Below are 16,976 nucleotides of genomic sequence, written 5' to 3'. Positions count from 1 at the left end.
TGTTGTAGCAGCCCAACTTGTATTTAACTAGAAAGTGAACATGTCTTTGAAAGTTAAGGTAGTATGAAAAATTATATTTCAGATCAATTCAAGTACAAATTGAAATTCATTTTCCAAAATTAATTAAAATATATAATTCAGTTTCTAAATAAATGAGATTTCAGTGAAACATTGTAGACTTCATATTTTAGCATTATATGGTGCTTATCTTAATGAGGAAGAAAAAAAAACTTAAACTTCCATTCTCAATCATATTTCTGTGTGTCTTAATTATAAACGTTGCACATATAGGTTTTTAACTGATTCTTAACTTATTTTATATTTCTTTTTATTAAACTGTAAATTTATTGATTAAAATCACATTTTTAGTATCAACCTTCAAGGTCTTGAAATCTTTGAATGGTTTATTAGTTCTCAACTAATAACATTCAGAAAGGGGGATTCTAAGCATTTGTAACTTAATAATGGGAAACCCACTTTTAAAAAAAATAAATGTTTTAAGATGGGTAATGAAAAATCTTTTTATAAATGTACAATGTTTTGACAAGATTTTGCCATGATCAAGTACTTTACAGATATATGAGTGTATGTATATGTGCAGTATAAAACAAAGAGGTCACACAACTATATACTTTTTAACAGTTCTAATCTTCTTGTTGGTTGCTGTATAAGATGGAAGTAATCTTTTTTTTGTAACAAATTCACCAGTCTTCTGGACCATTTATTTCTTACATCAGCTCTAAAATAATCAGCATGTGGAGAAATTTTCCACAAATATAAAATTCCTGTTGATGTCAAATTTGCAAACACTTGGTACTAAATAAAATAATTTTAAAATAAGAATTACACAGAATCATAAAATTCCAGTGTCATTTATAACACAACATTCAATAACTGCCCAGACTTTTATATGAGAAAACTGTAAACCAGATTAACTGAACATAAAACCATCCCATGTTTACCACCACTACAACATCTCCCACTGACATCTCCTGTGTTACATTGGGTAAAAACATCGCAAAGGCTATAAAGTTGACAGAGTTTGAACGTGGCAGAATTGTGGAGCTGTAAAAGCAAGGTCTCTCAATGTGCCATCACTGGTGAGATTGGGCGTAGTAAAACTGCTGTTGCAAATTTCTTAAGAGACCCTGAGGGATACGGAACGAAAATTTCAAGTACTCAGCCCAAGAAAATTTCGCCAGCATTGAGCAGGAAGATTCGATGGGTTGTCCGGCAAGACACCAGCTGATTGTTAAACCAGATTAAGGCTCTTACAGATGCAGAATGCAGCTCAAGAACAATAAGACAGCATCTACGAGAGAAAGGCTTTAAAAACCGTGAACGTCTTCGAAGGCCATGCCTCCTTCCACACCACGAAACAGCTCTGTTAAACTTTGCTGAGAAGCACCAAACATGGGACATAGAAAAATGGACGAAGGTTTTGTTCTCTGATGAGAAAAAAATTAACCTGGATGGTCCAAATGGCTTCCAACATTACTGGCACAATAAGGATATCCCAACGGAGACATTTTCTACACGACACAGTGGAGGAGGTTCCATCATGATCTGGGGTGTTTCTCCTTCCATGGAACAATGAAGCTTCAGATTATATAGGGGCGTCAAACAGCGGCTGGCTACATTAGCATGTTGGTGAGAGCATCCTTATTGACTGAAGGTCCTTGCTCGTGTGGAAATGATTGGATCTTTCAGCAGGACAATACTGCAATCCACAATGCCTGCAGGACAAAGAACTTTTTTCATGGTGAATAACGAGATTCTTTTGGACCTTGGACCGTCCAGAGTGTTTGCCCAAACTGAACCACGTTGAAAATGTTGGGGGTGGATGGCAAAGGAAGTCTGTAGAAATAGATGTCAATTCCAAACAGTGCATGATCTTCATGAAACCATCTTCACCACATGGAATAAAATTCCAGCCAGCTTTCTGCAAACGTTTATATTGACCATGCCAAAACGAATGTTTGAAGTTATTCGCAATGATGACTGTGCAACTCACTACTGAGACCTCTTGTTAGGCATTTCCTACCCTGTTTAGGACTTCTTTTTGGTATGGTCTTAAACTTTTGACCAGCTAGTATTTAGGCTAATTTCATAGTGTTCATATTTTCCCTATTATTAGTATTAAATGCTAAAAAGTTTTTTATTTTTATTTTCCCTTTCCTTATTTTCATCTTTCGAAGCTCTACTCAAATAAGTGGTTGAGTCTAAGAACGTAAAATGCATATTTTTATGTTCATTACCCTTAAGATTTTGGCGAGCAGTGTATATACACTTGTGCATCTCTATAAACTACTTGTACTTTGAGGATGACAAAAACTTGTCAAAACACTGTACATTTATGATAAAAAAAATCTCATTAGCTAGTCCATTAAAACCTTACAGTAACATTCTTCAATAGCAAGATATCAATTAACGATTTTTATGCTTAGTGATTATACAAGTTAGGCCTGCAATAGTGAACTATTTAGACGACCAAAATTGTTTTGTCGAATATATTATTTGTTTTTCTCAAACAACACTTAAAAATACCATAACTCGTTTATTTAAAGCAAACTGTAACAATTAAATGCACATTTTTCTGACCCAAAATATTGTTTTCAAACGCAAGGTTTTGTGATGAGGAGAAAACCCACTTGTAGAGACAATTGTATATTTAAAAACAGCTGATATGGATAGAAAAAGCACTAGAGGAACGAACAACGTTTCGACCTTCTTCGTTTATCGTCAGGTCCACAAGGAAAGAAAGAGTTACTGACCGATAGCTGACCACATCTTTGAAGGGGGTTGTGTAATTGAGTAAAGGAAGGTAGAGGGCGTGCTTAGATGTTTGATTTTATTTATTAATATAGTTATAAAGGTGTTTCTTTGTATTGGTTTATTTTGGGCTTGAGTTGTTGTATAAGTAAGGCTTCTTTAATTTTGAGTTTGTTTCTTTATTTAGTATTTGGGTGTTTTCTGTGGATATGTTGTGTTTATTTAATTTGCAGTGTTCGAAAACGTGTGAAGATGACTTTTTGTGTTCTTTGAATCTGGTTTCCATTTTTTACTTGTTTCTCCAATGTAGAAGTCGTGGCAATTATCACATTATATTTTATAAATAATGTTGGTGTCGTGTTTGTCAGTGTAGTTTTTACATAATATAGACCTCAGTTTTGTGCCTGTTTTTTGAATAAATTTGGTATTAACTGGAATGTCATATTTTGTTGCTAGTTTTTGCCAAATGTTGGTTATTTTTCTGCTGATATCGGGAATATGTGGTATGCAGCCGTATATAGTTTCGTTATTTTTAAATCGTGGGGTATATTTACTTTTGTTAGTTGATTTTGCTTTTTATCTAGGTGTGTGCGTATAATGTTTTCTACGGTTTGTGGAGGAAACTTGATGTTGATGAAGTATTGATTTATTTTGTCTAATTCGTCGTTAATTTTATCTGGTGAGCCTAGTTTTATGGCTGTGTTTATTTGATTTCTTAGTATGTTGAGTTTTTGTTTCATGTGCTGAGTCCCAAGGAATGTATATATAGTCCGTTACAGGTGATTTTTCGGTGGATTCCTGTTTTAAATTGTCTATTGGTTCTTGTAATTTTGAGGTTAAGAAATGACATTTAATTGCTTTCTTCCTCTTCACATGTAAAGTTAATGTTGGGATGTATAGAGTTAATGTGATTGAAAAAATTAAGTGTGTGTTCTGTAGATGTGAATCCCGCAATCGTGTCGTCTACATATCTGTACCAATACAATGGTGGATGTAATGCTGTGTTAATTGCTTGTATCTCAACTTGTGTCATAAAAATATTGGCTAGAACTGGCGATACTGGGTTGTCCATGCTTAGGCCATTTTTTGCATATAATTGTGGTTTTTGAACATGAATTTTGTCTTCATCGTTGTGAAATCTATGAGTTGCTGGGAATGTCTATTGATAGGTTAGGGTCTCGGATATAGAGTTCTAAGGCTATCTTGCAGACTTTAGTGGTTGTGACTTCTGAAAAGAGGGATATGACATGGAAACTGCCCATTAAGGCTTTATGATCAAGTTAATTAAGGTACAACAATGAACCCAGAAAATATTTTCTACAATATTTTAAAACAGTTTATTTTGAATAAGCAATGAACTTATAAGAAAAACAGAAAAAAGTAAGTTTGAAAGATTGATGACATTGTAATTATTTATTAGTTTTTTTATAGCAAAGCCACATCACGCTATCTGCTGAGCCCACCGAGGGAATCGAACCCCTGATTTTAGCGTTGTAAATCCGGAGACATATTTATTAGTAATATGGTTGTCAAGTACTCATCTATTTGGTATTATTAAAATGAAAAATTTGTTCTCCATGCTACATTCAAAATTTACGGAAATGGTGCGACATGTTCGCCCTTTCAGCCATGAAGACATTATAATGTTTCGTTCAATCCCACTATTCGTTGGTAAAAGAGTAGCACAAGAGTTGGCGGTGAGTGGTGATGACTAGCTGCCTTCTCTCTCGCCTTACACTGCTAAATTAGGGACGGCTATCTCAGGTATCGCTCGTGTGGTTTTGCGCGAAATTCCAAAAACAAAAATAAACTACTAACTAGAAATTATTGTTACTAATTCCTTACCTACTGCATATCATTTTATTTTTTATTTCACTATCATGCATTTTTGCAGAAATGTTCAAAATTAAAGTTAACATTGTTTCCCATAGAAATTAAATTTGTTTTATAACAATTGCTATTACAAAATAAAATACTTAAGTCTCGAACAACAGAGGCAGCTATAAAGATAGCGAAGCTTCTTGACATGAGAAAAAATTCCACACATTAAGTGAAATAAAACATCAGTAAGATCACATGAATTTATTGGATAGGTACAATTACAATTTTATTGCATTTTTTCTGAATTAGATAGTTCTACGTTCATCCATAACATAGTAATAATCACAGCGTAGACGAATTGTGTTCAATAAACAAAATGGCCAATGCACAAGACCTCAATTGCCAAAAAGTAATCTTACATTTTCACTAATATTATGTTTAAAAAAGATTTTTCTGTTTGAGGCAATTGCTTTTTTGTTTGTTTGGAAATTTCGCACAAAGCTACTCGAGGGCTATCTGTGCTAGCCGTCCTTAATTTAGCAGTGTAAGGCAGCTAGTCATCACCACCCACCGCCAACTCTTGGGCTACTCTTTACCAACGAATAGTGGCATTGACCGTCACATTATACACCCCCACGGCTGGGAGGGCGAGCATGTTTAGCGCGACACGGGCGCGAACCCGCGACCCTCGGATTACGAGTCGCACGCCTTACGCGCTAGGCCATGCCGGGCCCTATGAGGCAATTGCAACAGAAATTAATATAATTCTTAATGCTAAACAAACACTAGAATAAACGTCAATTATTATCTAATATATTTTGGTTAACCACGAATGATTATATTTGGGGGTTCACTCGTGACACACGCACTTTGTTTCTCAAATAATTATTCGCTATTTACATCATAGTCGGACGACTCGCAGTTTAAGTAGCACTTTAAAAATGAAATATTGTAGAGAAAACCACAATTGGTGTAATACGTTTCTAACTCTTCAGATAGAGGTTCATCACGTGCATGAATCATGTTGATGATGACATTAAAAAGATTCAGTTTTGAAGTTGTCTACAGGGTTAGCACTAGTTTAATCTGTATACTCGTGATCAGTGTATTTTTCTTACGTAGTACCCAATTTCTTTAAAATTGCTCAAAATGCCCATTTCACCAGCTTATTGGCAGTCACAATGGCACTCTTCCATTATCATCTGGTCAGCATAGAAATTCCTCAACATGTTTCAATGCTGTGTCCAACTGCATATTTCACTGTTGCCATACTTTACTTATTAGGTTCAGTTTCACTAAAATATTGTACCACACCACTAACGAAGATACAAATTCGTATGGCAAAATTTCTTCTGGTATTAAACTGCATTACTTCTGACAGTTTTTCTTGGCAATCAGCTATATCTTGTAATTGGCACAGAGCGGCCTTCACACGATCTACTCTGCATTCAAATCTGGTTTGGACCAAAAGCTTGACAGTAATATTTACTTTTTCTTTTAACACAATCCATTTTTGGGTGAACCAGAAAAGAACATGTACAGTCTTTGCAAAACACAAAAAAAAAAAATAGTCTATCCTATCTAACAAAGCTATTAAGTCATTTTGATTTTTTTTCCAAATAATGATTATGAAAACTACTATATTCTATCCGTTGTGTCTCAAAAAACAAGATCAAACTTAGCAGTAACCTTAAGATTTAAGAAGTTTCCACATATTTCCTGTTTTTAAATATCCTATATCTTGTAAATGCCATGTGATCCTGAATACCTAATTATGCCCAAGAGTCTCTCCAAAATATCATATAAGCATTGCTTTTCCTGCTATCTCAAGACTTCTCGCATTTCAGCCTATTTTCTGATTCCAACCATTCCAAGGCACGCACGTGAACTGAATTGTCCATTGAGTCTTAAGACGACTATCGAGGTTATTCCTATCACTACAGCCAAGAGATACTAACGTTACACTCGATGATAACAGATGACAGGCAAAACAATTAACAATTTTGCTTGGACAATAAACCAAACAACGCCTTTCTTGTTTTTCCTTTTAGCATATAATTTTAACGTAATGGAATATGGAGAAACGCCTATTTTGTTCATCCTCTGATAAAATAATTTATCTATATCATGTATTTGTAAATTCTATTTACAAAGATAGTAACTAACAGATGTCACCTTAAAATAAGATTTTAATGTATTAACATCAATGGAATCTTCCTGATTTTATGTAGACATTTCGAATGTGTCAGAGCATTATTACACTCACAGTGAACGGATGTGCTATGAGAATCTTCTTTCAGAGACAAGCCATTTCCCGAATCTTCAATTTCATTCTCAACAGCACCTTAAGACTGATCTGCTTTTCCTCATTTAAATATTTAAGCACTGAACCACATGATTGTTCTTTGCAGTCTTCCAAAGTCACCTGCTTTTGTCTTTTTCCATAACTCGATTCAAATTTCCTGCTCTTGTAATATTCTCTTACGCTCTTGCACATTTTTGTGTTGGGTATAGTCATTATTCGTCACAAACCGCAGGCAATTCACGATACAAAAACCGTTAGTCATCCATGTTTCTGGTTGCTTTTCTCGTGGGAAACAAATTTGCTCTCTGATTGAAAGTGGTAATAATGTACTCAATAGACAGATATGTGAAAAACGTGTTTTTTATTGGTAATATACAACTAAACGTACGAGATGGGTTTTACTAGATCCTGAAAGAGAGGATGCGATTGGAAAGGTCCGATTTCCTATTTGATGACCAAAGTGGATTTTTATGGCATACTTTACATTAAATTTTGAACATATTAAGGAGCGATAACAAAGGAGAGAAGAGAACAAACCTTAAGAAAATGTGTCAAGCCCATCACACTAGGGGGCAATCGGGATTTTAAAAAATATTTCCTTACAAAATTAACGACCTAAAAGTTATATTAAAAACAGGATTATTAGCTGCGATATTATGCTATATTAATAGCTTTATCATTAACGAAAAGTAGTGTAATAAAAGTTTAAATATAAGACATAAATTCTTGTGTTATGCGCAGAAAAGGATACCTGGATGGATAGGGTTAAAGGTTGGGAGAAAAATCAAATGAAGGGTTACCACAAGACTCCTCTCTTAACAATACAACCTTTTCATTTTTTAATGTAAAACTGATTTTACATCAAAGTTAATAAATAAAAAATGAATAAAAATAAGTTTGTAACCACTTTTACTTTAATCAAGAAACATTTCATATCAAATTTAGGCCTACAATATTTGTAAAGAATTACATAAAGCAATGAAACCACCAGTATACAACTTTTGAATGTCTCTGCTTTCTGTGTTTTTTCACATGGCACAATAGTTCTACTATACGTGCACCTTAACTGGTCGTTCTGACATTCAATTATTATTTTTATCTACAAGTTTCAGAATGCATAAGTGATACATGGTCTTGCCATGTGTTTCTTTTTCTTGTAGTGTTATCATAGTTGGATTTAGTTGTTTGGTATAGTAAACTTGGTCTTCAGTTGTTAGACCAGCCAACGAAAAGCGAGTTTCATGTACTTAAACTGATACTGCATATACTATAAACAGGATAAAATAGTTTGATGATTGCATGTTTGTTGCAGATACTTGCACAAAGCTACACAGGGCTATCTGTACACTGCCATCTTTAATTTTGAACAGATACAGTAAAACTAGCAAACAGCACACCCACTGCCAAATATCTTGACTTTAAATTTTATACTTTATTAAAAACTCAAAAGTATAGGGTATGACTTTGCAACTGGTTGTAAGCCATGAATCCTTGGGGTTTGCAGTCTAAAATGCTGACTATTGGGCTATGTTGGGACCAAAATGTTTTTCATATTTTTCAGGTCACAATATTCTTACCAACATGGTAAATACCTATCATACAAATAGTTTTAAATTTTCTTCAAACTGAAAGATGTTTTGCAGTTATATTGTTTTTAAAAATATATTGTATTCATACTTGAACACCATAGTTCACTGTGAATTAATTTATATTTGCTATATAAGTATAGCATTTATCAGTTTATCATTTGCACTTAAGTGCATAATCATAGGCTGTAATGATTATATGTATGAAGCAGGTGAATGATCATATCAACAAGACAAATACAAAAACAGTACTATAGTGTATTAGAAAAGGTAATGAGCACATACAAGTGTATTTCCAAGTAAAAACTTGGGTGGTAGAGAATAAAATACTATAGAATATGGGTATCATATGAGAAACAATGTTCACTAAAATTATAAATCACAAATTTCTTCCAATCTCACTAGGAGACTTTCTATCACATCAAATTGTAGAAGTGCAGACTTTAATATATCCTCATCATTAGCAGGAAGATTTGGTAAGGTTTGACCTTCAACATACACAGTTTTACTTAGAGACATTTTCTTTTGCTTCCCTCCTATTTGCTCAAGCTGCAATTTATAATGTGCTCGAGATAGTTGAAGTGCTGTGCGCAAGGGTTGTAAGAATTCAGTCTGAAGTTCATTCAGGTAATCCCAAACACCAGTAAAATTATCATTCTTTTTATCTCGCAAAAACAAAAGTCGCAGAAGATTCAGAGATGCAATGATACAGTCACTGTGATCTAACAGATCTGTTTCAACTTTTTCAGGCAAGACTGTGATTACTTTTAAAAACTTCTTTAATCTAACTCCAAGAAAATAAGAACCTCTACCTCTTTCTTCTAGTGACAATAATACCCTCACTTTAAATAATCCAATAAGATAACCCTGCACCCCTGCATGCTTTTCTGAATTTACAAGTGAAAATAACATTTTATAATTCCCTTCAAAATCAAGCTTCTTTAAATAATTTTCAAAAACTACTCGAGCAAGTTGTCGATATTCTTCAACACAACAGTAGATCATTACTTTTATAAGAGCTTTTGACATTCTAAAGTAATCATTCAAATCAAGAACTTTAGAAGATAGTTCAGCAACTTTTAACTTGTCTAACAAAACTTGAGCTAGAATTAGCCCTTTGTAATAAATCATTTCTTTGGGATTTTCAAGAAGCACACAGATAATGTTCACATTTTCTTCAAGAAGATACAGATGTGTGTATACAGATGGAATATTTTTAGTGTTCACTTTCTCCCCAAATATCATGTAGCCAAAAACACCTAAAGCAATCTCAGACACTGTCAGTTCTACCTCAGTTTCTCTCACAGAACTATTTTGCTCATCATGAGAATCTAAAAGTTTAGACTTTTGCTGTTCTCTAAGAAAATGGTAAACATTTAAGAAATTCCCCTGAAGTCTACTTATATATGAAATGATTTCTTCAGCACAAACACGTGAAGAACTCTTGGCCTTTTGCTGTGTGTGTGAAAGATCCAGATATCCTAATGGATGATGTAAAAGTTTCACCAGAAACAGTGTTATGGTATGTCTTTGATGAATTGCTCTATCTAAGTAGCTAATACACTGCAGTTTCTCAGCTGCTAATGATACTTCTTCCACGAAAGGCTTGAAGAAAGGTAGGTACAATGATATTTGTGTGATTATTCTCTGCACACATGGATCTAAATCAAGAAGTTTTTTTTCATCACCTTCCAAATTGTAGTCTTTTGGCAGGGGTAAAGATTCTAAATGAGCACCTAAAATGTTTAAAGTCCATTCCAATGACTTCCCTCTTTTACCTGGTAACTGCTGTAAAACAGTCTGCAATGGTTTAATAAGTGCCCTAAAACATACATCTTCTTTAAATCGATCAGCTTGTTCCAAAAATCCAATTAAAAGCTCTTTAGCATTACCTCGTTTAGCAATCTCCACCATGGCATTCTCACATGTATTAATAAAACTTAAGCTTAATTTGTCATTTTCTTTATCAAGGTAGCTAAAAATTACAGGAATAACTTCCAGACATTTCTCAGCATAATAGTTCAGGTGCTTATCATCACTCAGAAATTTTACTGCTTGAAAAAGGTCATTCTGTTTAATACACTGTTCAAGATGTTCAACTGATGCTATGCTGTTTTCGGCCATTCTTCTGTCTTGTTTAATCAACTGTATGAATCTAAAGTAAAAACAAAATAACTCAAAAGTCAGCCCTTATCATTTAAATATTAATCAAGCTTCTCTTAAACTCATCTAAATGTTTTGTATCCATTGCATCTAATGGCAACCTAGTAAAGTTAGTAAAACTTAAAGGAACTCGACTCTTATCCTGTAATAATGTCTCACTTATGACACAATTATAGCCAAGTATGTAAAAAAAGAGGACGTGTCATCACTTTTAATTCCATTAATAGTATTCTCCATTACATATATTTGTAGTTGAATCATGTATAAAAAATAATTCAAATGAACACAAAAAGTTTACATACATTGCACCCACAAAAAATAAGATAGCTATTACACAAAAGAAATATGTACATATGTTTACTCATCTAGAAATATCAATAGCCAGGTTGTAGCATTCTAATTTGAGAGAATCCATTCTATTTACAATGAAGAGTTTCTAAAGTGATTATGTAATATATCATGTCAATATAAGGTTGCTTTGTACATCATCTTGATAAACTGGTACAACAGGTGACTGATTCAAAGAACTAGATATACCACTCAGGGATCAACCTGCTAATATCTGGAGTTTCCAAAGTTGTCTTTGCTAATCATAACAGTTAAATCAAGCAAATGCTATTTGCTCCACCATTAGCAACAGCACACTGTTTGGATGACTTAAAAGACTGATCAACTACAACAATAACATCCTTTTCTTCCATAACACACAAATTTATGATAATGAATATGCATTACCTTGCATTTATTACAACTGGAAGCCATCAGCCATTTAATCATCCAACTTGCCAAATATACATATACTTGTAAACCAGCAACATCCATCATAGACAGCAATATTAAAGACATAATGTAATCAGCAAATTTAAGTACTTTATTGACCATTCTTTCACCTACAACATTGATGTAAATTAAACCAAGCAAAGGTCTCAGCACTAGACCCTAAGATATCCAACTTTCAACATTAATCTAGTATGACCGAACTCTTACAATATACTGCTTTCTTCCATCCAGACAATTTTCAATCCATTGAACAAACTTATTTCCCATATCTTATTACCTTTCTTTATCACAAGAAAAATTAACCCTATTCATGTAGGTAGGATATCAAAGTGGGCAAGCCACAACCTTTACCACAGTGCCATACAACAAGATACTGCTTATTTGATGTCAAAGTTATTAACTATTCATTTTACCCTACATTGCTGACCCAACAACAGTTCATGGAAGAAGAGAATAAATAACAGATACAATATACAGGGATACTGAAAAGAATAGATATGCATTTTGAGATTCTAAACATCATGCAATTGGAATATGCAAACTATGTGATGCATAAAAGTATCCCCATTCTTCATAAAAGTATCACCTTGCATTCCTACTTGTCAGCATCTGAGTCAGACTGATGCTGTCAATTCAACAAACAGCTTGAATGCGAATCCCTTTATAACTCATCGGACTTTTTGGGTACAAGAAACTTGTACATTTTTACTAAAAACATGCTACATTTTGTGTACATGCACATCTTAAATTCACATTTAGTCAATTTTCCTTCTCCAGTATGGGGATAGTTCAACAGACCAAGCCCAGGTACATGTCATTAAAGGATTTTAAAGTTTAGTGTATCCTCCCACAAGATAACCCAATATCCCCAAAATCATCTTTGTAACTTATTCCTCTGACCTGTACCAATAAATCTATATTATTTCTTAGATAAAACCAAACTTGAACACAGTATATCAAATAAGGCCTAATTAGCAACCTGTATAGAGAAAAGCACCTCTTTTTACTTATACTAAATGTCTATAAATAACCTTAAAACTTTGTTAAGTCATGCTAACATCAACATAACACTGTTTCAGTCACTTGAATGACTAATCCATCACTATGTTAATTTCCTTTTCTTTAGCCATTGACGTAATGATTTCACTTGACTGTATTAACCCTTTAGCTAGATGCTCAGTATAATACGAGTTTGTTTACACATTTACACACATTAAGTATTTGCACTATAGTTTTTGATACAGTATGTGTTTCATCACAAAATTTGGTAGACTTTTAGTAAAGATCACAAGTATTTTGTAAAAAAAAAAAAAAATCAAAGTTTTCAATGAAATATTTTTACTAAAGATTTGTTTGTGAAGTGTTTTATAACTAGTCTGAGTGCAAAGTGGTTATAAAGTTATGATTAAAAAGATTGTTCTTTGTCCCAAACATCTGACATTATTTGTGTAATCTCTAGAACCTCATAAATACATTTCAAACATTTGTCTTCAGTAAGACTTTATATTTTGTTATTTTCTATACTCTAGCTATGCAGTTTCTGTCACTTGATCAACCTCACAACCATCATAAAAAAATTATGAAATATAAATTATACTTTTTCATACTAGAATGGCTAGTTATTATATAAAAATACAAATGTTTAGTTTAAGTAGCTTAAGTCTTGTAATGTTATATATTTATACACACACACACATATATAGTTTGTTTTTTTTATATTGACCTTCCAGTTATGCCTAACTAACATTACAACTTGCATTAACATGATGCACATGCACTCATGTTACATATCCAGCAATGTAAAAGTGACCTTTAGCTTCCCTCTCTTGGCTGTGTTTTAGTAGACTAGTATTTTGTAATATAGTCACATTTCAATTATTATACATTACATAAATGCACATAGATTATTACTATTAGAAATAAACTATTAAACATTTTTCTTAAAATACAGAACAATAAATCAAGAAGTAAAGCAAACATTATCTCTTGTGACGATGACCTTTGTACTCTGTTGCTGCAGGAAATAGATTGCTAAACCTTTAAAATTTTGCATGTGGAGAATATCAAAATTTTATTAAGTTTTGTACATTCAGTGAAATAACATAAAAAAAATCATAAATAACCATATTGATACCACAGGATTCCACTGTAATTTGTTAAGCTTAGCAACTAGGTTTAAAAAAAATATGAAACTGAGCAGACTAAAAATACTTCATTAAAGAATTGATTTTTTTATATATGAAAAACTTGTAATTTTTACTAAAAATGTTAAATTTTGTAAGATACACATGTGGTATCAAAAATTATAGTGTAAATGTGTAGATGAACTTGTGTATACTATACTCAGTCCAAAGTGAATGGATTAATAATGTCAATAATATGAATAGCATCTTAAGAACATTTTAAAATGTTTTAATAACAATACAGTGCTAGTTTGAAAGAAGTGAAGTAGGTTTTTTGTTGTTCTTTTTTATTAGCATACATTAGCAGGATAAAGAGATTTAATTCAATTGTTTAAAACTGCAAAAAGCTTGGTTAATTTGGCTTTGAGTAGCCTGTCTCAACATTCAACAGTGCAATTACAAATTACAGAATTGCAAACTTGAAATGTCACAAGATTTTCCTTTAGCCCAAATCCAGACCTGAAATAAACTTTTGAATATTTTGCCTAAAATAACACTAAAAAATTATCTAATGTGTGCCTACCTTATTGTGTGACAAAATTCTTAAAATTTATCATTCAACGATTTCCTTGTCTGGTAATATACTACACACTTTCTCATGGTTTAACAAAATGATGTGTACTATGTAATATTATATTATGTCCATATGACATTTTTGAATAGAATCATTAAAAATGGAAAGAAAAATTATTTCTAATTATGATACCTCACAACAGTAAAATAATACAGAGTACTAAATTGTTGGACTAGAAAGGGCAAATTAAGTTAGCCAAATGGCTTTCTGCCATCTAACTGATTGTTATAAAACTAAACAGATTTTCAAGAAAGTATGATGAACCAATGCTATAAGTGAGTTTCTCAATCTAACAATTAAACCAGGAGTTCTTACAATTAACATATAGAAACTACGTACACCTCAAGGTCAACAAAATACTTGAGATTGACCAACAGTCAATTTCATGACAAAAATAATTTTCACTGTTATCACACACATTTCATCTCTTATGACAATATGAACAGATTATACAAAAGCACTTGTTTTCATGTAAATCTGTTATTCAGTATTTCTCTTTCTTTACGATATAATAAAACAGAAAACTTGCTGATACATATTTAATCTTTTTTAACTAATTAATATATTTTTTAAATTTCTTATAAAAACTCAATCTTATTCGTTCTATGTCATGTTATTAAGCTAGACTAGCAAATAATGCATGATCAAAAGAGAAAGGTTTAGTAAATTACTCTATATCATAAAACTTTTCTCAAAGGTGGGTTTGGAAGGATAGCTTGAAAGAAGCAACTAGTTCCTTGCTGTGTGTATGATAATTTATGAGTAATGGCATAATTATTTCAACTTTAAACACAACTGTCAATTGTATCATATTGTACACACACACACACACATTTTAAATTAAATTTAAAAAAAATCTTTATAGTGGTATTTAACTGGTTTTATATGATGAAGTGTAAACTTCAAGTTGCCATCAAAGCTTTTTACCTAATGCCAGAGGTCATCAGACCATATGAAATATGACATAATAGTTGGTTAAGATACTATAGATTAGGTTATTTTTTCTTGAGATTCTCAAAGGAAGGTAAGAAGATATCTTATTGAAGTTACAAGATTATTCAGGGAATCAACAAGACAAAAGCCTCCAATTTCTTTCTGCTGTATTCTGAAGACCACAGGATAAAGGGACACAAGATTAAGACTGAAAAAGATAGGCAAGGCTCTAGCTAAGATAATTTTAATTTGTTAACAGTGTGACTGAGCTTATGAAATAATCTGCCATGTTGGCAGTAGGGGAGGCTGACACTTCAAAAGCATTTAAATTTTAAGGTGAGAATTAATGATTTTCTGAAAAATAACAGGCAAGGTTTCTTTTTATTTTTGCTAAAGTAGAATTTAGTTGAGAAGAAGAATCTCTGGTACTGTTTTATACTAGAGTCACACACAGCAATGACTACGAGTTGTTGAATACGACTTTTGTAGTTCGTTATGTAATATATAAAGTTATATTGTAGTATCATCTTGAGTTTTAAATACAGCTAGAATTTGAAGTAACAATTTATATTAAGTGCAGGCAAAAATCATACCAAAAACCGCTTGCCATTACTTATTTACTGTTATAAGTATATATATAAGGTATAACTATTAGTAAGTTACCGGTAATTTTCGACACAGTCGAGGAGAACCATAACGTCATAAGGCTTAAGCTTATAACTTATTTTACAGGTGTATGGATTAATTCATAATGTGTAGCTTCACTTACATTAGTAATATATGGAGAAAAATACCAAAGGTTGTTACGTACTTTCTTTTACAATAAGAAGATAAACACGTAAAACTTGCTACCCTATATGTAATTAGCACAAATAAACTTTTGACAGATATAGTATTGAAAGTGAAACATGACTCGAGTAATCCAACGCTCTCTATCACATTATGAGATCCGAAACAGGCGCAACATAACGATTGAATTATTCAGAATATAGGGAAATAATTCATGAAAATACAGAAACAGTTTGAAAATAAACTGTCTGATGCACCATAAAATGTAAAACACATAATTCAAACAGCAGCTTAACGAACACAAAATCTTTTCGATATTTGTTGTGGTAATAATTAATTTATCAGTGTATCAGCTTTAAACACAGAAATTATCATATTCCCATAATACATCTAACAAAAGTAGTTTTAACAGTTACTTGAAGTTAGAGACTGATTTTATTATGTATTGAAACGTTAACTAATTTCTTTATAGGCTTTTTCATAAAAAATATGTTTAAGATTTTACACCCCAAAGATTTATGTGTGAAAACTTAAGAGCATATATTTGTTTGTTTGTTTTGGAATTTCGCACAAAGCTACTCGAGGGCTATCTGTGCTAGCCGTCCCTAATTTAGCTAGTGTAAGACTAGAGGGAAGGCAGCTAGTCATCACCACCCACCGCCAACTCTTGGGCTACTCTTTTACCAACGAATAGTGGGATTGACCGTTACATTATACACCCCCACGGCTGGGAGGGCGAGCATGTTTAGCGCGACGCAGGCGCGAACCCGCGACCCTCGGATTACGAGTCGCACGCCTTACGCGCTTGGCCATGCCAGGCCTAAAAGCATATAATATAATAATTACTGATTTCATGGGGTGTATGAAGGGACTACCACAGTGAAAAAAAAAACAGCACAAAAAACCCAGAAAAACTGAATATTTTTACCACTGTCTTTTTTTTTTTACAGATTTTATTTTATTTATTTTCTTACAAAGATACTCCAACCGAATGAAAATCGGGACGCATGAGTTAGAATTTATCCCTGAAGAAGAAAGGTCCACCTTTCGAAATGCTCTGCTTATAGGTT

At 32.7% G+C, this 16,976-nt stretch overlaps 1 protein-coding gene across 3 annotated transcripts; it reads right to left on the bottom strand.

The window, feature by feature from the left end:
* Positions 1–7,243: 7,243 nt before the first annotated feature.
* LOC143256954 (glomulin) lies at positions 7,244–16,139 on the bottom strand. Of its 3 annotated transcripts, none has more exons than XM_076514880.1 (2): positions 15,887–16,139; positions 7,244–10,639 (listed from the first exon to the last, which is right to left on the bottom strand). In XM_076514880.1, the coding sequence occupies exon 2, from the start codon at positions 10,606–10,608 to the stop codon at positions 8,857–8,859; it is 1,752 nt and encodes a 583-aa protein (XP_076370995.1). In that variant the 5' UTR covers positions 10,609–10,639; positions 15,887–16,139; the 3' UTR covers positions 7,244–8,856. The 3 variants fall into 3 exon arrangements, with proteins under 3 accessions (XP_076370995.1, XP_076370994.1, XP_076370993.1); XM_076514879.1 differs by having other exon boundaries at positions 15,929–16,138; XM_076514878.1 differs by having other exon boundaries at positions 15,781–15,900.
* Positions 16,140–16,976: the final 837 nt, after the last annotated feature.

This window comes from Tachypleus tridentatus, chromosome 7 (assembly GCF_004210375.1).
Source record: "Tachypleus tridentatus isolate NWPU-2018 chromosome 7, ASM421037v1, whole genome shotgun sequence".
NCBI lineage: Eukaryota > Metazoa > Arthropoda > Merostomata > Xiphosura > Limulidae > Tachypleus > Tachypleus tridentatus.
This window is presented reverse-complemented; position numbering and strand designations above follow the sequence as displayed.